The sequence below is a fragment of the Peromyscus leucopus genome, chromosome 7 (genome assembly GCF_004664715.2).
Source record: "Peromyscus leucopus breed LL Stock chromosome 7, UCI_PerLeu_2.1, whole genome shotgun sequence".
Classification (NCBI taxonomy): domain Eukaryota; kingdom Metazoa; phylum Chordata; class Mammalia; order Rodentia; family Cricetidae; genus Peromyscus; species Peromyscus leucopus.
In genome coordinates this window covers 28,832,363-28,857,740 of record NC_051069.1, presented here as the reverse complement: position 1 = coordinate 28,857,740, position 25,378 = coordinate 28,832,363, and the positions used below count along the sequence as shown (strand labels likewise).

Genomic DNA, 25,378 nt, shown 5'->3' with positions numbered 1-25,378 from the left:
ATGGTGGGAGACAGATCTGCATAAATAGCTGCAAGGTTCCTGTTTGTGAGCTGGTCCTCTGCCAGTGGTTAATAGTATACGGGAACCTTAGGGAGAGAAGAAACCCAACGTTATTGGTCTACTCTCCTAAGTAGAGGGATCACAGAGATCAGCAGCTCGGGGCTCAAGATTTTTGTTTTCCCTTTAAATGAAGATAGATCTACATATAAAATAAAAAACAAAATGTTTCTATTAAAAAATGATCCTTGGGCATAGTGGTCCATTCCTTTAATCCTAGCACTCTGGAGGCAGAGGCAGGCAGATCTCTTAGTTCAAGGCCAGCCTGATCTACAGAGAGAGTTTCAGGGCAGCCAGGGCTACAGACACTGTCTCAAAACAACCAACCAAACAAAAACCAACCCAAGACATGGTCATTTGATAATGTACATAAAAGTACTCTGTAAATCATAATGCTATCACACACACATTTTATAGTTATAGTCTCTCCACTTTCGGGATTTTTGTTTATTTTTATTTATATTTTAGGTAGGCTCCCATATTTGCTCAGTTTGAGCTTAGGTTCTCTGTATAGCTTAGGGCTGAGGGTGATCTTGAACTCCCGACCCTCCTGCCTTCACCTTTCTTTTTCTTTTTTTTTTTTTTCTGTTTTTCGAGACAGGGTTTCTCTGTGTAGCTTTGCACCTTTCCTGGAACTCACTTGGTAGCCCAGGCTGGCCTTGAACTCACAGAGATCCGCCTGCCTCTGCCTCCTGAGTGCTGGGATTAAAGGCGTGCGCCACCACCGCCCGGCTTGCCTTCACCTTTCTTCACTCAGGGTTTATGTCCTGTGCTCCTTCTGGGTCCCCCCCCCATCTTGCCCAGTGCCCAGCTCCTGGCACCATTCACCCATCCAGGCAATAGTCACTGAAGCCCTTCTGTGACCCTGGCCAACACTTGAGTCCTTTGTAGAAGAGACACAGAGATGGGGAGTTGTGGTCAGGGTTTTCGGAAATCTTGTACCAGCCAGATGTACAGACGGGAGGAACAAGACAGAACACGGAGTCGGGACTCTGGACAGGTGAGATGGGAACAGAAGCAGCAGCTTGCTGGTGTCCTTTCTGAAGCGGTCAGTGCCTGTCTCTGGTTTATAGCCCTTCTAGGGGAAGGGGCATTGGGATAGAAGGGAAGTGTCCTGGGGTAGGAGGACTTGAATTCTAGTCCTAGGTTCACTGCTTTCTAGTTGTGCAACTCCGAGTAAGTGCTTAAGTCATACAAGCCTCAGTTTCTGCAGCTGGGTATTGGGTCTATAACACCTTTCTTGTAGGTTTGTGGTGACTATTGAGATTAACATATGACATGCTTTTAGAAACTGCTTAGAATTTTTTTTCTCTCTCTCTCATGTGTCTACTGTCCCATAGGACATAGGATGGTGTTTATATTTGTGTGTGTGCTGTATGTGTGAAGCCTTCTGAGGTTAGGGAGAGTTTGAGAAGACAAAGGTTTCATTTCCTCAAACATTTTCTTAGCATCCAATTTGCACTGCTGAAGGTTTAATTGAAAAAAAAAAATCAGTCTATGTCCTCAGGGGGAGGGGGAATGCTCTCAGTGCATAATGGATGTGGGTGGGTACAATAAAGAGGGAAACGTGTGTGTGTGTGTGTGTGTGTGTGTGTGTGTGTCCAGGCAACTCCCACTCTTTCCAAGCCGTGCAGAAAGGAGGGTAGGTTTTCAGACCTCTCCGTAGCCTCGGATGCTGTGGATCCTTCTCCTCCCTAGTCCTCAGGAATCGGGGGAGGAGAGGTGGCTGGAAGGCCCGTTCCCCGCCCAGGGCCAACTGCCTCCTGCTAGCCGGTCGGGCGCCTTACCGAGTCAGACCACTGGGAGGCTGGGGGAGCCGGGTTGGGCGAGGAGTCGAGCGAGATGGGGGAGCTCTTATTTTGACAGGGGCCTCTCCCGGCTCTGGTATGAAGGCAGAAGGAGGCAGCCAGAGAGCCCCGATGCTTATTCAGGCTGGGGAGAGGAGCCGAGTGGAGGGGCGAGCGAGGCTCCGGCAGCGCAGGGGAGCCCGGGGAGGCGGCGGCGCGCGGCGGAGCCAGTGGCCGGACATGCCCCGGATCCGGGGCCGCTGCAGCACCGCCGCCGCCGGGAGCCAGCCGGCCGGACGCCCGCACGCCTGGGTCCCCTGGCGCCGCGCCGCCCCGGGGCTGCGACCTGGACCCTCGGCATTCGACCAACAATAAGCGCCTAGACAGCCCCCTCCCCGCCCCGCGCCCGCCGTCCCCGCGGGCCTCGGGGAAAGTGAAAGGAGGAGGCGAAGGAAGGAAGGAAGGAAGGAAGGGAGGAGGAGGAGGAGCAGGAGCGGCAACAGCCGGAGCCGTGAGGTTTGGGCCGAGACCCCAGCCCGGAGCCCCGGCCGGGCGGTGCGCTAGCTCTCCCGCCGCTGCCGGCGCCCAGGACCATGCCCCGCGGTTGGGAGGCAGGAACCCAGGCAAGCAGAGCCTCCCGGATACCTGCTCGCGGGCCGGGCTGGTATTGAGATCAAGGCGTCCAGGATCAAAAGATCACCGCCTGCCCGCCTTCTCCGTGTCTCCACTGTCCTGCTGGAGGATCCCAGTCCACCCACCGACCCTGACCTGGTTATGGCGTCCAGCTCCGGCCTGGCGTGAGGACCCCCGACCGGTGCGAGGTGAGGGTCGGGTTGGGGCAGAGGGCTAAAGTCATGCCAGGCCAGCCGGAGCGCGCCAAGCGAGATCCAGTTTAAATTGGGGAGGGGAAGCTCAGTCTGATTGTCTCTTGCGTTCTAGCACGCACCCCCGGGCTGTTTAGGAAGCGGGGGACTCCTCTTGGGTCATTAGAGGATATTCTTAGTTCCTCAACCAGGCTGGCAGCCTGGGTGCACCAGGAGAAGGGCTTAGGGGCAGCCAGGGGACCCTACTACCTTAGCTCAGAGAACAAGGCCGGCCTTGGGCCAGCTGGAGCAGGGAACTCGCCCTGGGGGCTTCTGGGAGATGTAGTCCCCCTCCCAGGCTCACTAACTCTGTGGGTCCCAGCACCCCTGCACTACTCCCCTGACTCGTAAGAGCCTCCTGCGGGAAGAGGGTTGGGACAAGAGGGAGAGCTGGGGTCATCCTTTGCCCCCAGGCACTGCCTCTCAGCCTTAGGAGCCTCCCCTGCCAAGGATTCGGAGTGGTGTGGGCTTGGCTGGGGGGTGGGGCAGTCACACAGTCCCTTGGAGGTTTCCCTGTACTGCCTAGGGAAGGTGGCTCCTTCCTTGATCCGAAGGAGCTCGAGGGGAAGATGTGAGGAAGAGAAGACTTGGGCCTCCTGCATGGCTAAAGCATGGTCCTTTCTGAGGGCTGCTGGAATTTGGTTTCAGGAGACGAGACGGGGGTCTGGCCTTCCTTTTTCCCTCTTGGAGGCAGAGAAATAGAACATCCCTCTAAGCCCGGGAGTCTAGAGTGTGTCTTTCTGCAGCAGTGAAGCAAGGATTACCTTCTGTCTGTCTGTCCAGCTTCCTTCCTTCCGGGTTTTTCTGACACCCCCTTCCTCCTCCTCCTGTCTGTCTGTCTGCTGCTTGGGGTATGTGTTCATGTCTTGTCTGGAGGACCTCTGCTTCAGGAGAAAGAGTGTGGTTTTAGGGGGGCTTCGATGTGTGTCTGAGCTCTGGAAAGGGGGGGGGTCTACGCCCCCCTTTTGCTCCGCCTCCCTCCCGCTGAACTGCTTGGTACTCCCCGAGAATGTTGCCTGTATTGTATCTGCTACAGCACCACCAATGCCAGTACTTACACTTCCAGCTCCCCTCCGCCTCAGCCTCTGGGGGGGGGGTGTCAGTCACTTCCCCGAGGCGGGAGTTCCTCTGCTGCTCCCCAGATTTAGCTTGACTGCCTTCTCTGGTCAAGACCATGATTTCATGGCTCCAGGGGAAGAGCTTGCTCAGAGTCAGCTCTCAGGCCCCACCGTTGGAAGCCTCGGGACAGCGTGAGAACGGGAGAAGCCGGTGGGAAGCAGGATTCTGCTAGGAGGAAGGAAAACACTGTCTCCCTCAGGTGATCCACCTACCTGGCTTTGAAGGACCAGGGTTCTGGCCACCTCCCTGCAGGGGTTTCTTTGCTAAGTAAGCCCTGTTGCTCTTGCTTGGGATGAGAGGGGGAGGGCTCACGGGTGGTGGTTCCCAGAAATCTGGAGTCAGAGCATCCGTGCTCGTTCAAAGTACACACAGCACCCACGATTGGTTAGCAAGTTCCTGGTACCTGGATTATGCTGAAGCCTTATCATGAGGGGGGTTCAACTTCAATAACCGTGCAGGGCAGTGGCTGGAATGGGCAGAGACCTAGTGGGTGGCAGGGTGGTGCTGTCGACTCAGCAAGGGCCAGAATGCCTGGCACCTGCTTTAGATTAAAGGAAATGTGGTACAAAGGGGCAGCCGGCTGCCTTTGGTGGGGGCCCGGCTGCCTTTGGGGGAAGTGGCTGGGGTGGTACTCCAGGAAGTCCCGGAGTGTGGTGGGCAGTGGAGGCAGCAGCCTTGCTGGCAGCAGAGGGTCTGGCCGAAGTGGAGGGAGTCAGCCGTCATCCTGCAGCCTCTCACCCAGGGAACCTTAGGACAGTTGCTGAGGGTACCCTCACCCTGCCTGAGGCGCTGCCTCAGGCTGAGGTTCTGTCCCTGTCCCGGCGCCCTGGGGCGACTCTAGGGAGCCAGAGTGTCTGTGTCCAGTCTTCCTGGGATCAAAGGAAGCCCGGTAGGGGGTGGGGGTGGGGGACTGATGTAGCCCCGGTGCCATGTTTACTTTGCTTGAGCTTTCTCCATTGGTGATCGTGAGGTACCTGAAGAGCCTGGGCACCCAAGGATGACAGGGAGATGGCATCCCTTGCTTCCTTGTACCAAAGCCCTGGGCACTGCCCGGGTGGGGGGGGAGGGGACAGAGGGGGGGATGGCACCGTGGGAAAGTGGGCAGCCGTGGGAGCAAAGCGGTACAAGCTGGGTGCCCCAGGCAGGAAGCCTCTGCCAGGCCCGCTCTCCCTGGGGTGGGGCTGGCCGTCCCGGGGACTGGCTCAACCTGTTGAACGCCTGGCTGCTGTAGCTTGGCATCTGTACCCCTGCTTGCCAGCCCCAACAGCTGCCCACCCATAGCCACACTGTGCTCAGTGCCCCCAGGGGTCTGAAGAAAGGCTCAGATTCGTCCAAGGAGCTTGGTAGGGGGCTCCTTCCATGGCTGGGGATTTCTTCCAGGGATTCCTAAGTTTTCCCAACTCTGGACCTCTGAGTTCCAGAGCTGGGACCGGAGGGCTCGGGGCGGGGGCGGGGGGGGGGGGGCGTTCCAGGGCCAGGAACTGAGAGGATAGGTGAAGAGGATCGCAGCTTCAGAGCTGCTTATGTAGCATGTCACTTGGATGGGTGGCCCTGAAGGCAGCCTGCAGTTACAGCCTGGAATTTCCTCTGCCGGGTGCCAGGGCCTGGCCTCTAAAACCCCACCCCCAGCCTGGCCTGACCTCCCCTCTCTCCCTCTCTCCCTCCCTCCGTCCCTCCCTCTGTCTACTTTCCCTGAAGGTTGGGGGAGGGACAGTGAGGACATTCTGGCTACCAAGGAGAGGTGACTTCCTAGGTGCGAGGGTACTCATGGGAAACTGAGGCAGTTTCTCATGAAGACTCCTAGGGAGGAGATGTCCCCTAGGAGTGTGGGGACCGTTGTCTCCCACGGCCTCTTGACCCTTACCAGCTAGGGAAGCAGAGCCAAGCCACTATCCTGGAGAAGGCTGATCACCTTGTTCTGTGGGTAGGTAAGAGGTGTGGTGGCTTCTTATGTTCAGTCCTGAAGGAGACTGGAGGCTCCATTTGGGTCCTGCCTTTACCTGTCAGTGGCAAAAGCCCCTGGCGGCCTCTCCTTTGCCCTCTGTCCAGCAGGCAGGGCCTCCCCTGTTAGTTCTGGACCAACTGCTGCTCCCAACTTAGCCCTTTATGGGTCCCCTTCCCCGGGGGCTGAACCACCTCTGTTGGGCCCTGGACTCCTCCTGGGGCTGGTAGCTCCAAGTTGGCCTGTTCCCCTCCCCCTCCCCTCCCCTCCCTCCCCAGCTTCAGGAATGGCCCTGAATCCAGCATTTCCAGCATTTCGAAACCGGGATTGTTTTGTAATCCTGAGTGCTTCCCTGCCTGCCTGCCGCCCCTCTGACTCCCCTCCCCACGCCCGGCGGGTGCGCGACTGTCTCGGAATTTGACTTTTCGCTGTACCTTGCTTGAGGGATGCCATTTGAACACAGCAAACTGTGCGGCTTTGTATGCGGTGGCTCTGCGTGTGTCCTGGAGTGGGTGTGTCTGTGTCGGTCCTTCTCTGTGAGTGGCCGGTGCCTGGCTGTTCCTGAGCTCTCCTGGGTTGTCTCTGAATATATCACTCTTACCCACGCAGGCCTTAAGGAAAATCTGGGCTATTTTTAGGAGGTGCCTTGAAAGTGTGTCTGCCTGTCTCTCTCTCTCCCTTGTGTGTGTCTGGGGGTTCTTTCTGAGGAGTGCGCCGGAGGTGTGTCTCTGATGTGTGCTTACGTTCTTCATCTGTTCCCGCCTCCGCCTCCTCCACCCTGGGAACATGTCTGGGGGGGGGGGGTGTAGTCACAGGTCTCCTGCAGCTCCCTGGGACGTGGAGTCCTCTGCCCTTTGATAGGGGAGGTTTCCTGGAGTGAGGCCCAAGCTTCTGGCAGCTCTGAGGCCTTGGAGAGAGAGTGGTGGAATGGGGAGACGCTGGGGTAAACTTGCCAGGGGCTGGTCCCTCTCTTGCTCTGGCCTTGTGTACTCAGCAGCACCAGGCAACCGTGTGTCCTGAGGGTGTAGTGATGACTTGTAAAGGGGGCCTAGGGTCCAAAGGGACATGCTCCTTCCACCTCTAGGGTCACTTCCTTCATTAGAGACCAGGAACTATCAGTCACAATTTACCTGGGAGTTTGGTGGTGAGTTGCAGGTTCAGAAAACATGACTTATTCACTCACAGTTGCTTAACAAAACAAGCTCAAAATTTAACCCCAAGCAAAAGGCAGAGGGGCTGGAATCCAGGCATGGATTTGGGGTGGACCATTGTAGCCTTGGTCCTGGGAAGTTCTTACTGCTGTCTAGCTTCATTGCCTCCTACCTACTATGGGTAAGGTTCTGCAGGAGGGGAGATTCAGAATGTTTTGGTGTTTTGTTTTGTTGTTTCCTCTGGCTAGAGCCTGAGTGTTGGTAGCATAAACGCATATTTAAGTTGGTGGGGGATATATAGTCCCTGGGAAGCTCCAATTCCTCACTAGGACTCACTCTCCTGTCTTAGAATCTCAGACAGTAACTGAATGCTTTTCTGGAAGTACATGCCAAGGTCAGTGTGGAGGAAGATGGGGCAGGGGATATTTGTATGAGTGAAGGGCCTATGGAGGCAGTGTCTGGAGGTGGGCATAGGATAGGCTTTCCCTGTCCCCTCCAGTGGCCTCTGGTCCCCAGTGCCGTGGGAGGAAGGGAGGAGTCGAGGCCCATGTTGGTACAGGGCTCAGTGACGGTCCAGCAGGAGGAGGGCCTTGGCAAGGAATTTTCAGTTTGTTTCTCAATCTCCGTCTCTGAGACATGCACACAGGCACGTCACTGCAGACACCTTAGGGAGCTGAGTCTAGAAAAGTCACCTAGATGGTGGTAGGGCAGGGTGGTGCAGACGGAACCACATGGAGACAGCCTCCTTCTGGTGGGCACATTGTGCTACCTGGCCCCGTCCCTAGAAGCTGGGTGCAGCCCGTGCCTCCTCCCCCATTTGAGCCAAGGAGCAATGCGGGCTGCAGAGGGTTAAGTCTGGTTGGCAGGGACACCCCCCCCACCCCAGTGCAGCAAGAGAGAGGGAGGGGGGGTGGTTAGCAGCTTGCTCTAGTTGGCGTCTCTCCCAGAATTCTTCGGAAAAGAACTCCCCTTTGACCCCCAGTACAAACTGAGCCCAGCCACCAGCCTCCCTCCCTCCAGCTCTGGGAGCCTCACTCAGTGCCTGCTAAACCTTCCTCCCCCCAGGCCCTGGTACCTAGATCAGGTCCCTAGGACTCAGGGGACCAGGGTTGTAGACCAGGAGACCACACAGGGACATAGGAACCTAAGCGCTTCCCGCTGCCACAAGTTCACCTGGGGGTGACCGGTTCTGGAAGCTGGCATCCTTGGGCCTCCTCCACCCCTCCCCCCAGGTCCTCAGGCCAGGTCGTGGGAGTCCTCCACCCCTCCCTCTCTCTGTGGGGCCAAGCTCTCAGGGAACTAACTCTGAGATCGTCCAGTGCCTTCTCCTTCCTGCTTCCAGGACAGGGAGGGGGTGGTGGTGGTGTGGTGTGGTGGGGCAGCTGGGTCAGCCCTGGCTCCTAGCCAATCCACAGAAAAAAAAAAGGGGGGGGGGGTTGGGCAACCCTGAGACTTCCTAGAGCTGTAGGTCGTCTGTAAATTACGGCGGTGGGCGGGGGGGGGGGGGTCGTGCTAGGGTTGGGGTGCTGGGAGGATCAGGGGCATAGGTTACTGGCCAGGGACTCTTAGCTGTGACCATCTCTCCACAGGGAGCCCCCATTCCAGACCACACCCCTGAGCCTGAACCTGACACACATTATTCAGAGGTGAGCGGGTCCATGTCCTTGTGTGTGCGTGCGTGTGTTTGGCCTTCCCATCCCTATCTGCAGTGACCCCATCTTTCTTGCTTAGCCTCCTGCTTGACTTTTCTTTTGAGCTCCCTCCTCCTGGCTTTCCGCCCTGACTTCTCGCAGCCCCCTCTGTCTCTGGGTGGGGAAATAGCCTTCAACTTAGAATACTGTTGGGGTGAAGGGTGTGCTGGACAGGGCAGGGTTAAAGCTGGAGCTAGTGAAAGTTCTAGGCCTTTTCTCAGCCTCTTTCCCTGGTGGGAAGTGGGAGACTCAACTCTGCCGACCTGGAGGGCAAGGTAGATTTTCTGGTCGTCCCAATTCCTTGTGTCGTCCCCACCCCCCCTGGCTTTGGCCTCTACTGGTTGAGTCAAATCCAGGGTGGCCACTGGCCACCAGCCACCACCGTAGTGTGGTTTCTGCTGCCCTGGCTGCATAGGCATGCACACACTAACCACACACACACACACACACACACACACACACACACACACACACACACACTCTCTCTCCCTCCTCCCTCCCCTCCCTTCTTACTTAGCAACAACTCTGAATTCACAACAAACACTCCTGTGAGCTCCTCAGGGTTAGGGAAAGCCTGGGGAAGGGAAGGAGAGACAGGGAGGAGGTGCCTCTTTTTCCTGGACTGTCCTCTGGAGGGAGAACTTCTAGTTCCTTCTCCTAATACCCCCCCCCCCCAACTTTCCCTGCTGGAGGCCACTATCCCTAGGGCGGAAGTGGCCCTGCTTCCACCTTAGACAGTGAAAAAAATGGAAAGCAATGGGGTAGGTGGGTTGGGAGGGGGTCTTGGACTTCAGCCTTCTCTGGAAAGTCCCACTTGACCTTTGACTCCCACCTGGGGCTTGGCGGGGGCGGGAGGGGGGGCAGTGAGGGAGAGAGCAAGGCTTCTCATAGCCTTGGGCGTCTCAGCAGGAGTCTGTGCTAGAGCACGGGAACCTGCCTTGCCACTTTGCTGACTTTGTTAGGGACCTGGATAGGTGAGGAGGTAACGGATTGGGGGGGTGGGGTTGGGGAGGCCCAAGAACTTTGCTCTCTGAGAGCTCAGGCCTGGCCCAGCAGGGCACCTGTGCAGAGGCTGCAGGGTTCAGGACTCTGATCTCTTCCCCAGGCATGGACTGTGGCCTTTAGTGCAGGACCTGGTACCCATCAGACCTAGAGGGCGGGTGAGAGGGTGCATGGGATGAAGGCCAGACCTGAATGTGCCTGCTGTGAGGGACCAACTCCATGCAGCGTCTATACAGGCAGGGCCTTGGCTAAGAACCCAATTGCTGGAGTGTTGAGCTTCCTTCCAATCCTGGTCTTGTAATGGTGGGCTGTGTATCTTGGGCAAGCTACTTTAACTTTTCTTTTTTGCAAAGAGGGAATAATAAAAGGGCTTTCTAAGCCAGGCATGGGAATTCCAGTAACTGAGAGGTAGAGGCAGGAGGATCTCTTCAAATTTGAGGTCATTCTTCAAGTTGGAGGCCATTTTGGGTTACGGTGTGATGATACCCAGTCTCAAGCAGACAAGCAGACCAGCAAACTCTAAACACCCCAAGAATATAAAAATAAATAAAGTATTTTCCAAGGTTGTGGTGATAGGAAGAGCCTGCCTGTAGTTCCAACCATTTAGTGGCTGAGGAAGGAATCTCTCCCCACCCCCCTCCCCCTCCCCGTCCTGTCTTTGGGAGTTCAAGGCCAGCCTAAGTAACATAGTAAGACCTTATCTCAAAAAATAATAAGAAAAGGCTAAACTAGGGATGTAGTTAGGTTAATAGAATGCTTACTTATCATGCATGAAGCTCTGAGTTCAAGCCTAGTACAATATAAACTGGGTGTAAACCAGGTATGGAGGTACAAACCTATAATCCCAGCAATCTTTTTTTTTTAAGATTTTATTTATTTATTTATTTATTTAATTTATTTATTTATACAGTGAATGTTCAGCCTGCAGGACAGAACAGGGCACCAGATCTCATTACAGATGGTTGTGAGCCACCATGTGGTTGCTGGGAATTGAACTCAGGACCTCTGGAAGAACAGCAGTCAGTGCTCTTAACCTCTGAGCCATCTCTCCAGCCCTTTTTTTTTGGTTTTTCGAGACAGGGTTTCTCTGTGTAGCTTTGCACCTTTCTTGGAACTCACTTGGTAGCCCAGGCTGGTCCCGAACTCACAGAGATCCACCTGGCATAACCCCAGCAATCTTAAGGTAGAAGCAGGAAGGTCATGAATCCAAGACCACTCTTAGCTGCATAGCAAATTGTTTCTTTGTTGTTGTTGTTTTGTGTTTCTCTGTAACAGCTCTGGCTATCCTGGACCTCCTCTATAGACCAGCCTGGCCTGGAAATTTTTGTTGTTGTTGTTGTTTGTTTTTTTGGTTTTTGGAGACAGGGTTTCTCTGTGTAGCTTTGCGCCTTTCCTGGAGCTCACTTGGTAGCCCAGGCTGGCCTGGAACTCACAGAGATCCGCCTGCCTCTGCCTCCTCAGTGAGTGCTGGGATTAAAGGCATGCGCCACCAGCTCCCAGCTTGTTTTAGTGTTTTGAGGCAGGATCTGGCTGTGTAGACCAGGCTGGCCTTGACCTCACAGAGCTCTGCTCGCCTCTGTTTTGGGATTAAAGTCATGGGCTACCACAGCTGGCGAGACTCACCTTGTTGCCTCAGTTTCCCCCACTGTTTGTTGGTGCTGGCTGAGGCCGTGATTGCAAGTTTTGTAGTTACCTTTGGACCTGGAAAAAAGACTTGCTTGGGTTCTGGGGACCCCTCTCACTATGGCCTTGCCCTTGAATTTCTGGGCCCAGCCCTCCTCCCTCCCCCCAGCTGTTTGTTTGCTTTAGTTTGGGGGCCCCTCCCACCATCTAGCCCCTGCTGCTCTGTTCTTCCATCGGTCTGAAGGAGACACTGTCCTTAAATGGCTTCCATGGCCTCCTTCTCTCTGTCCCGGTCTAGGAGTCAGGGACCTTCTGTAGGGAGGAATACGGCAGTGTGGAGCTGTGATGTGGAGACACTGGATAGGCCTGCTCAGGGCTTAGGGGTCCTTCCTGAACACTTTCTGAATATGGAGGGGCCCTGCCTGGGAGATGGGGTGAGCATGTCAGCACCTCACGGAGGAGAGGCAGGGAAGGCTAGCCTCAAGCCCAGAAGGAGAGTGGGGGCATGTCATTGTCCCTGATATCGTGGGGGGATACCCCTGGAATCCTTCCCTAGTGTCTCAGCAGGGGAGATTGTGAGTGCCGGTGGTGACCAGGACTCTCTAAGATCCTGGGGTAGGGCTGGGATGGAGCTTGGGAACCTTTGGGTGAGGAGCATGGAGGAGACGGCAGGGCTAGATCACCCTCAGAAGAAAGGATCTAAGCAGACAGGTGGCTAGGATCTTCTGGGGCTTAAGAAACGGGAGCCCTGGAATAGCAGGGCTCCTGGGTCTGAGGTCTGGGCTTGGCTAGCAGGTGCCCACTGTGGCTTTGGACTAGGAGGGATGGGCTAGAGCCCCCATGCTGCGCGCCACCCACCTCCTGGGACAGAGAGGACTTCCCTTTCCCTGTGGGCTTGGGAGGGGAGGGCTTATCTGCCTGTGCCATCCTGCTTAACTGTTGAGCTGGCGATGTGTCCTGTGCCCAGCCTCTGGGGCTGCTCCTTGGGCAGGCTGGGGCTATTTTTGGGAACGGGCTGGGGCTCTGGGGCTGGTTTCAGATGTTCCAATGTGAACAGGAGAAAACGGGAACAGATGGCTGAAGGGTTCTGATCAGCGGGTCCTGCTGGGAACAGGATTATTTTTAGGACCTTGTTAACCCTTTGTGGGCTTGTGGGCCCCCTCCCTGAGAGGTAGAGCCCTTTCTGGTTGAGAAGAGAGTGAGGCTTCCTCCTTGGGCCCTCCTGTCCTCTAGAACTACTTATCCACCGTGCCTTCTCTCTAAGACCCTCTCCCCCGTCTAAAGACAGCCATGGCAAGAGAGTAAGCGCACACTTCCTCCTGGCTCAACCCTGCATGTATTGGGGTCCGTCAGACTGGAGGGGTACAGATCACTAGCAGGGAAGTCCCCCTTCACTGTCCTCCTGGGTAAGACCTGAGGCTGAGAGCTAGGGACAGCAGCTCTCTCTACATTCCTGTTCTGGGTTGGAGAAAGTTGGGGGACTCAGGGGTGCTTAGGGGCCATGTTAGTAGGGTGGACAAACGTCTTCTTCACAGAGAGCGAAGAAAAGCCATGTCCCCGGGTGACACTAAAGCAATACCCATGGGCCCTGCTGGCCTGGATGCTCATAGGGTAAATATCTAGATGTGCTTCTCGTTACAGATGTACCTTTATGACATGCCACATTCTTGGGTACTGGGTTAGCAAAGAGAGATTGATTGCCTAGGGAACTTTGCTGAGGGCTAATGTACCATAGACATTTTTAGGTGGTTTCTGCTAATATCTCGCTTTGTAATTTTGCTTGTGAGTAAACTGAGGCCCAAGGGGATGAAGAGATGGACAGTGTTCTACAGTTTAGAGGTGGCATGATGTGACGGGCATTCTATCTGCCCAACCACAGAGCAGATTCTCATTCTGTTGGCCCCCATACCCGCCAGGGCCCCAACCCTGGCCACGGCTGCAGAGAGCATCAGACTTTCTCAGAGGGAAGGTTTATGGGACGGGTGTGGGAAAGGAGGCCTTGGGGCAGGGGACCCTGCCTGTCACCGCTGCTCACAGTCCTGGAAGCCCTCCTGGCCTGAGGGCGCCAGGGCTGACACTAGAGACCTAGCTTGGCCTTCCTGTCTGCCCTGCAGGAGGATCACAGGCATACATCCGGTCTCATCACCCCACCCCCACTCGCCCAGGCCCAGAAGCCCCTGCTTCCTGGAGGGTCATGGCCATCTGCATGTCAACGCAGACAGGGCTAGACAGGGCTAGATCGCCATCCAGGTGCTGCTGGTGCCAAGGGCTCAGGCCAGGCAGGCAAGGCCGGGGTGGAAGATGTGTCTGCCTCTGGCTGTACCTGGGGGAGAGAGCCGAGTGTGGCAGGCAGGCAGGCAGGCTTTGGGCGAGGTCCTGCCCGTGGTGTGTGCCAGCCGCCTGCCCGCACTCCCTCCTCCCACAATGGCCCCATTGTTCCCAGTAGCCAGGCAGTTTGGAGGAGGTTCCTCGGCCACCCATGCCCCCCTAAATAGGGGCCAGATTAACCCCTTGGGAGACAGGGCCAGGTGAAGGCCCCCGGGAAGCTGCTTGGCTCATTTCCCCCCCCCCCCCATTGTGGGAGTACTGGTTTAAGAAGTCATTCCCTAGCCACACAGCAACAGGCCACCTCCGGAAACTGGGATCTCCCATTAGGGAGAAGTAGCACCTAGACCCTCGCCTACCCCCACCCTGGTGCAGGTGCCAGGGGGCAGGAAGTGCCAGTGGAGTGGCAGTGGAGTCCAGATATATTTGGGCGGAGGGGCTAATTCCAGCCACTGCCCGTCTGCTGTACTGACTCCTGAGCTCCTTTCCTTCCTGTGAAACCAGAGCTGGGCTGGGCCTAGCTCAGGATTTCGGTGGATTTAAAGAGGCAGCGCCACCTCTGCCAGCCTGGCTTCCTCTCCCCCTCCCCAGATAGGGTCCGGGGCAGAGCAGTCTAGAGGATTTTGAGCACCTCCTTTGCCCCGGGTTAACCCCTGGCCCTGGCCTCAGTCAGGGTACAGGGCTTCTGGCGCTCCTCTCTCCCAGAGCCTTGGGCGGGTGGGGTGGGCGGGGGTGGGCTGTGGTTTCCTGTGTTGGCTGTTTGTGCCTGGCCCAGAGTGCCCGCTGCCTGCCTGGGCTTCCTGCCCTGTCTTGTTTCCTAGTGCCCCCCCCCTCTCCTCACCCCTCTCCCTAGTGGGAGGGAGTAGCTAGGGATTGGGCAGCAGTCTTTTGGGGGCATCCTACTCACTGCCAGGGCATGATTGCTTCCTGAGGTCTGGACTCAGGGGTAATGGCTGACAGAGTCAAGAGAAGTGAGGTGGACTTGGGCCTGTTCCGGCAACGCCGAGTGTCCCCACAGGCTCCAGAGGGACAGTGGTCCAGAAAGAGTAGAGCAGAGTCTCCCACAGGCACTCTGTGCAAAGGTCCTGCGCTGCAGAGGATCAGCAGACTACTTGGTCCTGCAGGGTTAGGATCGTCTGACCTCACCCTGGGGCTAGAGGTGGGGCAGGCTGGCTGGAAACTCCCAGGTAAAACCTCCCAAGCAAAACTGTTTATTTGCATGGACTCCTGGGAGGGGAGTTTTGCTAGGAACCTAGGTCAGGGGACCCCAACCCCCCCAATCCTGGAAGTCCCCACCTAGAGGGTCCCTGTCAGAATAACACCTTGGGTCCTTGAGCTGCACTCTAAATCTCTGACCTCCCCACCCGGCTGAATCACCACCTCAGGGAGTAACCTGAGTGCTGGAAGAGCGGTCCTGAGGACCAGGGGGTCCTGAGACCCAGGAAAAAGGGGAATTGGGACATCATCTTGGGAGTTGAATCTTCTCTCAGCCAGAGGCCAGGGACCCTGTCCCCTTGTATCACATTTTCTTTTCTGAAAGTCTCTGTTTACCACATGTGGGGACATGGGTCCCCCAAAGCATTTCTCACTTCTTTGTTTTCCTGATCTTACTGGGATTGTACATAGGTCCTCTGATAAAATATTCGTTCTACTGATGGCGTCACTGGCCCTGAAGTAAAACATATTTTGTGTGGTGCTGGTGATGCTGGTGCTGGTGGTGCTGGTGGTGAGTGAGTGAGTGAAAGAGAGATAGCATCTCACTACTGAGCCCTAGGTGGCCTGGAATTTGGTATGCAGCCTGGGCTAGCCTTGAAATCACAGACAGCCCATTTCTACCTCCCAAGTGATAGGATTGAAGGTGTAAACCGCCATACCCAGGCATAGATATTTATTTTGTAGAGAGCCTTACAGTAAGATTTACTGTAGCGAGAGTCTTATTGTGGGGCTCCTTGTGTAGCTTGTGCTGATCTTGAAGCCTCAGAAAGCATCCTGCCTCAGTTTCCTGAGCTACAATGCCTGGCTTCCCTGAGATGGTTATGAGCAGGTCAGAAAGACCTGTGGGCTGTCTGGTCTGGTCAAGCAGACTCCCGGCATGAAAACAGGCAGATTGCTACTGGGCATATGAATTGCCTGCCCGACTGGGACTGGGGGACAGTTGTGTTAAACAGGGCTGGAGTCTCTGACCATGGGGCCTTCCTTGACTCCCTCCTCCAACTGGGATTGTTCTCACTAACCCCTAATCGGTGGCCTGCCCTTATTTTACACAGTGGAGTCCAGTGACCCCACTTCAGGCTTTTTGTTCTAGAAGCTGGTTAAGTCTCTCAAAGCCGGCCTGGATCCTGTCTCAGCCTCCCAAGCACAGGGACCGCAGGCCAGTGCCCACCGTGCCCCCCCCCCCCCCAGCTCCTTTGCTCCAGGCACATTCTCATGGGCTGGCTCCCGGGCCTCTCACTCAGGTGACTTGCACCTGCTCCCTGTTTGTGAACATGTCACCTCTCCTCACTCTGAGAGCGTGGTGTTCCCAAAGCGCCAGCCTTTCCTGGCGCGCCACATCTCCAGGGGCTTCTGGCCTGGGGTCAGGACAGCTCCTCGTTCGTTCAGTGCTTAAGCATGGCCCTGCCAACCGTCATTCCTCCTGTCCTCTCAAGTGTCATCTGGGACGGAGAGGATCGAGGAAAAGGGGGGTCTTTGGGAGCTGGGACCAGCTCTTGAAGGGCAGACAGGGAGATGTGAGATGGGGAAGTCCTGACTCATCTGTACTTGACTCAGCTTGCCTCGCAGCTGGGTGGGAGCAGGAGGTGGAGTCCTGGGGGGCACAGTTAAGATTCACTGGGGGCGGGCACTGAAGAGAATTCCTAACAGCTCCTCCCTGGATTATTATACTGTTTTTTGTTGTTGTTGTTTTTTTTTTTCTCTCTCTCCTCGGTATGGTAGCTTTTCAGGGAAGGTTTTTTTTTTTTTTTTTTTTTTTTTTGGTTTTTTCGAGACAGGGTTTCTCTGTGTAGCTTTGCGCCTTTCCTGGAGCTCACTTGGTAGCCCAGGCTGGCCTCGAACTCACAAAGATCCGCCTGGCTCTGCCTCCCGAGTGCTGGGATTAAAGGCGTGCGCCACCACGCCCGGCCAGGGAAGGTTTTGAGACAAAGTCGTGCTAGGTAGTTTATGATGTTCTGGAACTTACTCTGTAACACAGGTTGGGTTTGAACTTGTGATCCTCCTGCTTCAGCCTCCCAAGTGCTAAGATTACAGGTGTGAGTCACCATGCCAAGGTGACTCATTCCAGTTTTTGAGACCCTTAACCGAAAGTAGTAGATGGCCTTTGCCCCGCCCATTCCCAACCCCCTTCACAGGTGATAGGCTCCGGGACTCAAATGTGAGAGGCCCACCGATGTGATTTAGACTGAGATGAACAGCCTTGGCTCCAGGGGGGCACTGTAGTGCCTGGAATGGGGGTCCTTGGTTGCTCATGCTGTCATGTGACCCAAGAGAATACAGCTTGCTTTCCTCAGACCTCAGTTCCTCTTTGTGAAATTGGGTAGGTAGCTTTGAGAATCAACCAGGGATGAAGGTGAGAGCTTAAACTGCATGTCCACCATTGACCAGGCTGGTTTTCCCAGGATTCCCCGGCGATTCCTGCCTCTGATCTTCCCTGGTTGTGTTGGGCGTGTGTGTGTGTGTGTGTGTGTGTGTGTGTGTGTGTGTGTGTGTGTGTGTGTGTGTGTGGTGGCGGCTGCTGCAAGCTGGGCCCTGGACTTTAGAACCTTCTTGTCCAGGTACAGAGTTGGAGTGGGGAAGGCCAACGTTCCACAGGGGTTAAGTTAAGGTTAGACGTCCACAGTGTACCTGGTAGGGCCCCCTTCCTTGGAGGTCCCAGCCCAGCTTCCCGCAGCTGAGCAGGGAGCGGGAGTGTGCACGGGTGTGTCTAGCCGGACCTGTCACGGGAAGAAGCTCTAGGACCCAAGACTCCTCCCCTTCCCTCCCCCACCTTTTACCGGGATCGCTGCTGGGGGCGGGGAAAGGGGACAGAGCAGGGGGCGGTTGGATGTGTTTGTGTAAGTCAGCTTGTTGGTGTATCTATGGCCCTCTGTGTATTCTTTGTGACTGTCGGGCTCAACTTTCCATGGCTCCCTTGTGTGTGGGTCTCAGTCTTCACATCTGCTCAATGAGTCCGCCGGCGGCTCTCACTCCGCTGGGCGGTCAGGGTGTCTGTACGCCCCAGGCTGCCCGGCGGCTCCTGCTGGTTCTCGCTGCCCAGTCCCTCGGGCACACCTCCGCCAGCTGGCTGTGAGCGTCTCTAGTTTCCTGGGCTCCGTGCGTGTCTTTGTCTCCCTGTCCACGTGTGAGCTGTAAGTGTGCGTGTGAGTCAGAGTTCGGGTGCTTGTGGGTCTCTCATGCCCCAGCTCCGCGCGCCCAGTCTGCCAGGCCGGCTGGTGCCCAGTCAGTCCCTGGGGGACTTGTCCGTGTGTCTGTCCGCGCGCCCTCCAGTGGGCCCGGGAGATCCACGCTGCAGCCCTGTCTGCCTCCCTCACCCTCGCTCGCTGCCTCGCTGGCTCTCTCGCTCCTTGCTCGCTCTGTCTCTACACTCGGGCTCTGCCGAAGGGGGCGGGGTGGGGGTGCAAGGGAGGGGGGGGAGGGGAGGCTCCTGCATTCTTGCGGTCGGGGAGGAATCTGAGCCAGCGTTACTGGTCTCCAGAAGAGCCCAGCTGCAGCCCCGGGGCCCCGCCAGGCCTCTTGCTGCCCGCCCGGGCCTGCCGGGATGGGCACGGGCTAGGCCTGGAGCTGGGGGCGGGGCGGGGCAGTGCCCCCACCCCGGCCCCTGGAAGGCTGCAGCGCCTGGGGACAGGGCGCAGTGCTGGGGCGGGGCGTGAGGGATTCCCGAATCCTAGGTGAGGGGCGTGTCTGGGAGCGGGAGTCCCCCAGTGGGCCAGAGCAGACCTCGCAGCCGCCCCACGCGTCACTTTTGCGACCTAGCCTATTAGTGAATTCTGACTCTGCAGCCCTTGGGGGGGAGGGTTGTCCGGGGCGGAGGGGGGGCTTGCTAGATACTGCAAGTTCCCTGAGGACAAGGTGCGGGAGGGATGGGGACTGGACTGGTCTTTAGGATCGAGAAGTCTTCTCTTCCCAATCCCACCCTCCCCTATCCAGTTCCTTAGTCCCGGGGCTGTGGGGTTCTCCCTTCCTTCCCCTTCATACACCCCCTCCCTAAGTCACAAGTTTTCTCTTTGGGGCTTGTTGCTGCAGTCCCTGCTCCAGTACCGAGTACCTGGCTGGGCCCTGGGCACGCACAGGGGCCGTAGCCCCACTGTGTGTGGGAGCCATGAGGATCCTGGCTAACAAGACAAGGTGTGTGGGTGTCACGGAGGGTGGGATGTGTGTGTACGGAGAGCGGGGAAGGGAAGGGCCCGCGGTGATGGGGCCAAGCTGTGAAGCGTTGCCGCTTTGGAGAGGAGCCCCTCGGGCACCTGGCTTCCCGGCCACCAGTGGGCTAAAGGGAGGTAGGAGTGGGAACGTCTGGCCCCGGGCAGGAGCTGGCAGCCAGCCTTAGCGCCTGGGCCCAGGGGGCAGAGGAGACTGGCAGAGCTATGCAGGCTGCTTCTGGTCCCTTCTACCTCGTCCCTCCCAAAACCGTTAGAGCAGACCCCCACCCACCCTAGTGGTGGGGGGTGTGATGGCGCCCTCCAGCCTCAGTCTAGGTGGGGGTAGGAGCTGGAGTGGGGGTGGTGCCTGCCTCCCTCCTCCCCGGGAGAAGCAGGCAGACAGGGCCAGGCGGCAGGACAGCAGGGCTGAAATAAATCTGAGCTGGTGTGGAATGAGGGGGGATAAATATCCTCTCCCGTGATGTGATCTTTCCAGCGGCTATTAATAGGTCTCCGGGGAGGGGGAGGCGGTGGGGGGAGCGGGCTGGAGCTTAAAGGGCCCGCAGCCTAGGCTGCAGGAATCCTTGGCTTCAAGCTGTACTCGCTTGACATACCACTCCCCTCCCCCCCTCCTTCTGTTCCTGCCTGCCTTCAGGGCCTACTGGCCCACCCTCCCGGGCCTTCCCCTTAGGCTCTGGGGAGTCTTCTGGGCCAGTGGGTACCACTTCAATCGTGCTTCCCTACCCCCCCCCTAGGGAATAAGACTGGGCTTGATCAGTGACTCACAGGTCCTGTGGCCCTTCTCTGTTAGTTGTTAGGGCACAGCATAGTTGAGGTTTGGGGCCTTGGAAGGAGTCTTAAACCCTAGAAGGTGCTAAGGATGCATCAAATGCTAGAGAGAACGAACAGGGTGCCAGGGAAGCTGGTGGATATTGAGGCTGAGGGTAGGCAGATCCTGCCAACTCAAAGCCCTAGTTTCCATTTGAATCGGGCCTAGGAGATAAGGAACCTTGCTCCATCTCCACTCCCCTGGGGGGGCGGGGAGACAGAGCTCTGCTCTTATCTGAGGTAGGGAATAGCAGGTGGTCTCAAGATAGGGTCTAACCACCCCTACACCATTAGGTGAGGTAAGGGAGCTAAAGTCCAGGCCTGCCTAGCTCCTTGCAGGATTAACCTTTCCTGTCTCTCCTCCCTTCTCCCAGGTTACCCCACCCCAGGAGGAGAGAGGCTCCAGGGAGCCCGCCGCTGTCCCCTCGCGGCCACTGCCCCCCTGCCCCAGCCAAGCCAATGCACCCAGAAAATAAACTGACCAATCATGGCAAGACAGGGAATGGAGGGGCCCAATCCCAGCACCAGAATGTGAACCAAGGACCCACCTGCAACCTGGGGTCCAAGGGCGTGGGGGCGGGAAGCCATGGGGCCAAGGCCAATCAGATCTCACCTAGCAACTCAAGTCTGAAGAACCCCCAGGCAGGGGTGCCTCCTTTCAGCTCACTCAAGGGCAAGGTGAAGCGTGAGCGGAGTGTATCCGTAGACTCTGGAGAGCAGCGGGAGGCTGGGACTCCATCCCTCGATTCAGAGGCCAAAGGTATTGTCGTATTCTCTCATCTCTGGACTAGCGTCATCCGCAGCCCAAGACCCAAGCTGCTCAGAGACCATCTCCTGCTTGGTTCTCATCCTGTCTTGCCATCCAATGTGTGTTGTTTTGGTCACCTTTATTTCTCTTATCTCTGTGCCAGTCAGTCATCCGGTTCATTCCAGAGTAGGGCTGGCCAGGGTACCACTCGTGGAAGGGCCGGACACAGAGTGACAGACTTGTAGTTTTGTTGTCCCCCACCTTCCTATCATAGCCCCTACATTGGAGAGGGAGGTGTCCTGGGTGAATAGCAACAACCCCCCCCCAGGCCCTTTGGGAACAGGCACTGGGGCCTAAAAGAGTCACAGTGGCTCCTCCCTGCCCCCCCCCCCAGCCCTAATTAGAACCAGTTGTGGTTGGGATTAGGCTCTACTTGGTATGGGGGGGAGGGGAGGGGAGACAGGCAGCCAGGGGTGGAGAGAGAAATCAGAAACAAATGGTGGTGTGGCGGGGGCCAAGGACTGGCAAGGTGCCCGCCGTGGTCTGGGCAGTGCCCTTTAGGGAGGGGCACTGTGGAGAATGGTCTGGGAGGACCTCTGCACGTGGAAGGGCAGGACATCTTAGCGCTCACTCCTGTCCCTGTTCTGCCCGGGCAGAGGTGGCGCCCCGGAGCAAACGGAGGTGTGTGCTGGAGCGGAAGCAGCCGTACAGTGGGGACGAATGGTGCTCGGGCCCAGACAGCGAGGAGGACGATAAGCCCATTGGGGCCGCCCACAGTGAGTATCCTTCGAGGCGGTGCCTCCCGGTGCCCTCCAGGGATGGCTGTCCTAAGGGAGCCTCCTTACCTAGGGCTTTAGGGGGTTGTGGGTGAAGTGGCCAGGACCGGGACTACGTACGTCACACTTTTTGGCTTACCTACCTTGTGGCAGCCCAGTCCCAGCCTTCCAGGTCCTTAGTTACTCTCTCCCTCTCTCCTCTGGCCACTCCATAGGGTCTTTCAGGTGGTCCCTTTCCTGGACAACGCACCTACTTTTCTAACAGATTTCATGGCCTATGCTGCCACCTACTGGTGAGTGGAGGATGGGCAGGGACGGTCCAGTCTGGGACCGACTTGGCCTTGCAAAGCCTTGCTAACCTAACAGCAGGTGTGAACTGACTCTGGTTCCTCCCTCTGAATGACTCTCAGAAAGTGGTCAGGTGCAAATTGCTAGGACAAGAAGTAGGTGGAATGACACCCATTCCTCTCTCTTCTTTTTTTGTGTTTAGAGGCAGGGTTTCTCTGTGTGCCCAAGCTGTCCTGGAACTCACTCTGTGGACCAGGCTGGCCTCTAACTCACAGAGATCCACCTGTCTCTGCCTCCTGAGTGCTGGAATCAAAGGTGTGTGCCACTACTGCCTGGCTCTCATTCTTTAACCCATCCTTATGTACTGGAGACCTAAGACATCCATGTCCTTGGTGTTTTCCTTCAAAGCTTACATGTGTTTTCAGAGAAGAGATAGGTGGGCTGTTGTTGGAGACAAGGTCTCAGTGTGTAGCCCTGGCTGGCCTAGAACTCACAAAAATCCATTTGCCTTTGCTTCCCCAGTACTATGATCAAAGGCATCTGTCACCACATCTGGTTAAATTGTGGCCTTTTTGAAGGCAGGAATCAGGGAAAGGAGGCAGAAGAATATGCTGGCCACTGTGTTTAGTCCTCTCAGCAGCCTGTGGTGACTGTGGCAGAGAGGACACAGTCAGCAAGCGGGAATGAGTGGACCCTCCTGAGGGGTGGCCAGTCAGAAGCCTCCACAGCTGGCTGGGACTGCAGAGGCTCCCATGTGACTATTTAGTGCTCCCTGATCTCTGTACGGACGCTTGAGTGGTAGAATCTTTTGCTGCTTCCTGGGACAGGAACCCTCCTGTTACCCCAGGTTTGTTTTTGTAACATTAGACTGTATCATTGTGGTGGGGACACCTTCAATCCCAGCACTTGGAGGCAGAGACAGGCAGATCTCTGTGAGTTTGAGGCCAGCCTGGTCTACAGAGGGAGATCCAGGACAGCCAGGGCTGTCACACGGAGAAACTCTATCTTGGGGAAAAAAAAAGAAAGACAATCCCATGAGCAGCCTCTTTTAGATAGACTGTCATTCAGTTGAGACCAGGTTTCATGTAGTACAGGCTAGCCTCAAGTTTGCTATATATAAGGCTGGCTTATACCTCCAAAGTGCTGAGATTATAGTCTTGTGACACCATGCCATTCAACAGCACTCAACCATGCAACTGAATTCTTCAAGGAGAAGCAGAATGATGTAGCTATTCACAGCTCAGGCTCGGAGACCCGTTTCTTCACTTACATCCCAGGGATGCACTTGCTATTTGTATAAACTTGGGAAAGGACTTCTGATTGCTCATCTATAAAAATTACCTTTACAGTATCTGAACAGCATTGGCTTGTGTTGCTACCATGGTACTAGAAAGTCCCTTCTTGTGCTAAACTCTGCCTCCATAGCTTGTAGGAGCCTGTTGGATGTTCTAATTCTGAGGCTGTGCTTGCATACATCCAGGTCAGCTCACAATTGGCAGGAGGCTCATGGCAAAACTGTTATGGGGTGGACCAGTGAGTTCATACAAGGAGAGCTGACTCTGAGTCTAAGGTGGCCACTGCCTTGGTCAAGCCCTCGTGTTATCCGGAAGGGCTGTCACAGCAGTCCGGGGGTGGGGGGCTTTGGCTTGTTTTTTTTGGTATGAGCGTGGATAAACCCCTAAAATAAACCCACTGATGGCCAGTTATGGATCTCATCTGTATGGGAATGGAGAGTCGAGTTTGTGACCATGGAACAAAAGTTGTCTTGTGCTAAACTAAGGGTGGCTTAGCTATTCTGGGAATGTTCCCAGTATGTCAGCCTGCGATATTTTGAAATATATGTTTGGTCTTGCCTTGTTTCTTGGCATACTACTCTAAAATCCCGGGAGTCTCCAGAGTGATAACTGTTCTTTTTCCTATGTTGTATCGACTGGTGTGGCTGCTAGCCCTGAGGTAGCTTCTAGATGGAACCTGATGACTGAAAGATCAGAGCAGGGTTAGAGGGTAGGGCCTCAGTCTCACACGCCAGCCTGTGGACGAGGGAATGGGGCTGAGGTGGAACTGGGTAAATATAGCTACTGATGAGTCTGTACGAATCCAAGAAGAAGGCTAGGGAGATGGCTCCTTTAGTAAAACACTTGCCTTTCAAGAGTGAGGACCTGAGTTCAGATCCCCAGAACCTACATAGAAAGCTGAACGCAAGCCGGGCAGTGATGGTGCACACCTTTAATCCAAGCACTTGGGAGGCAGAGGCAGGAGGATCTCTGAGTTGAAGGCCAGCCTGGTCTACAGAGCCAGTTCTAGGACAGCCAGGACTATACAGAGAAATGCTGTCTCAAAAACAAACAAACAAACAAACAAAACAATGACAAAAAAGAAAGCTGGATACAGCCGGGCAGTGGTGGTACACACCTGTGATCTGAGCACTCTGGAGGCAGATGCAGGTGGATCTCTGTGAGTTCAAGGCCAGCCTGGTCTATAGAGTGAGATCCATGGCAGCCAGGGCTACACAGAGAAACCTTGCCTCAACCCCCCCCCCAAAAAAAAAGAAAGAAAGAAAGAAAGCTGGATGCATTGGCATTTGCCTGTAATCCCAGTGATGCCAACCTAGGAAGTGGAGGCAGGCAGATTCTCTGGATTCATTGGCAAGCTATTCTGCTGTGCACGAGTTCCAGGCTTAGTGAGAAGTCCTGTCTTGAAATAAAGGTTCAAGGCTCCTGAACCAACACTCAGAGTTCTCTGTTGACCTCTGTATGTGCCCTGTGCCCTTAAACTGTATGTGCACACCTGAGTAGTGGCATTATTCAGAGAGGGCCCAGAAGCAAATGCTCTTTCTCACATGCCTTGCACACTTTGTTCATCTCGCCTGTTTTTGTTTTTACCATCATCTTAATTTGTGTGTGTGTGTGTGTGTGTGTGTGTGTGTGTGTGTGTGTGTGTACACTCCATGGTGCGTGAGTGGGGTGGTCAGAAAAATGTGTGGGTGCCAGTTCTCTCCTTCCACCATGTGGGTCCCGGGTCCCGGGGGTTGGCAGGGTTGGCAGCAGGTACCTTTACCCACTAAGCCGTCTCAGGCTCTTCCTGTATTCTTCTTCTGGTAAACTGAGAAAGAGCAGTAAGGCATTTCTTCCAGTTGCTCTGACATCTAGTTGAATCTGAGGAATGGATCCCAGAAGCCCCAATTTACAGGCAGACCACCCCTGAGCTTGGCCTTGGCAGCTGGGAGGTGGGCAGCATTGTGTTCCTGAGCCCCTCAAACTGTGGGAAAGACAAAGGTCAGGCTAGACCTGCTGCAGGGCTCGCTGGCTGGTTGCCCATGGGGACACATCTCCATATGATTCTCGTGATCAGAGGTGACAGAAATCTTGTGTTGATCAGTTTATGAAAGCAGAGGAGGAACTTTTATTTTATACCGCCTTTCTGACTCTGTTATTGAAATGGGAAGTTTGCTTGGTGGCACAGAAGATGTGTTTCTTTGACCTGTCCCCAGCAGGGCACAAGGGACCTGAGTGGTGTTTCCATTTTGTAGTTGAAGAACCTGAGACAAATGCTGTCTGTGTCTTGTAGAATCAGTCAGTGGGTGATGGAGTAGAAGGAAAAGCTGTCTGTTGTTTGAATCATCACCTACTGCAGCCTCCCTGCTTTCCTGCCTGGGTCATCAGACAGTGTTTTGTTTTGTTTTTTTTTTGTTTTTCGAGACAGCATTTCTCTGCGGAGCTTTGCGCCTTTCCTGGAACTCGCTCTGTAGACCAGGCTGGCCTCAAACTCACAGAGATCCGCCTGCCTCTGCCTCCCGAGTGCTGGGATTAAAGGCGTGCACCACC

General features: G+C 55.7%; 1 protein-coding gene across 6 annotated transcripts in view; it reads left to right on the top strand.

Moving 5' to 3' along the window:
* The first annotated feature begins 761 nt into the window (after positions 1-761).
* The window catches only part of Bcl9l (BCL9 like), a 31,962-nt gene continuing 7,345 nt past the window's right edge, over positions 762-25,378 (top strand). Inside the window, exons 1-5 of one of the 6 annotated variants that reach the window (XM_028866373.2) lie at positions 762-2,665; positions 8,509-8,565; positions 18,799-18,900; positions 20,117-20,502; positions 21,147-21,266. In XM_028866373.2, the coding sequence (XP_028722206.1) occupies positions 18,875-18,900; positions 20,117-20,502; positions 21,147-21,266 (532 nt within the window). In that variant the 5' untranslated portion in view covers positions 762-2,665; positions 8,509-8,565; positions 18,799-18,874. Of the gene's footprint in view, positions 2,666-5,311; positions 5,751-8,508; positions 8,566-18,798; positions 18,901-20,116; positions 20,503-21,146; positions 21,267-25,378 lie in introns of those variants that run through there. The other 5 variants (XM_028866374.2, XM_028866375.2, XM_028866376.2 and 2 more) reach the window with 5 other exon arrangements.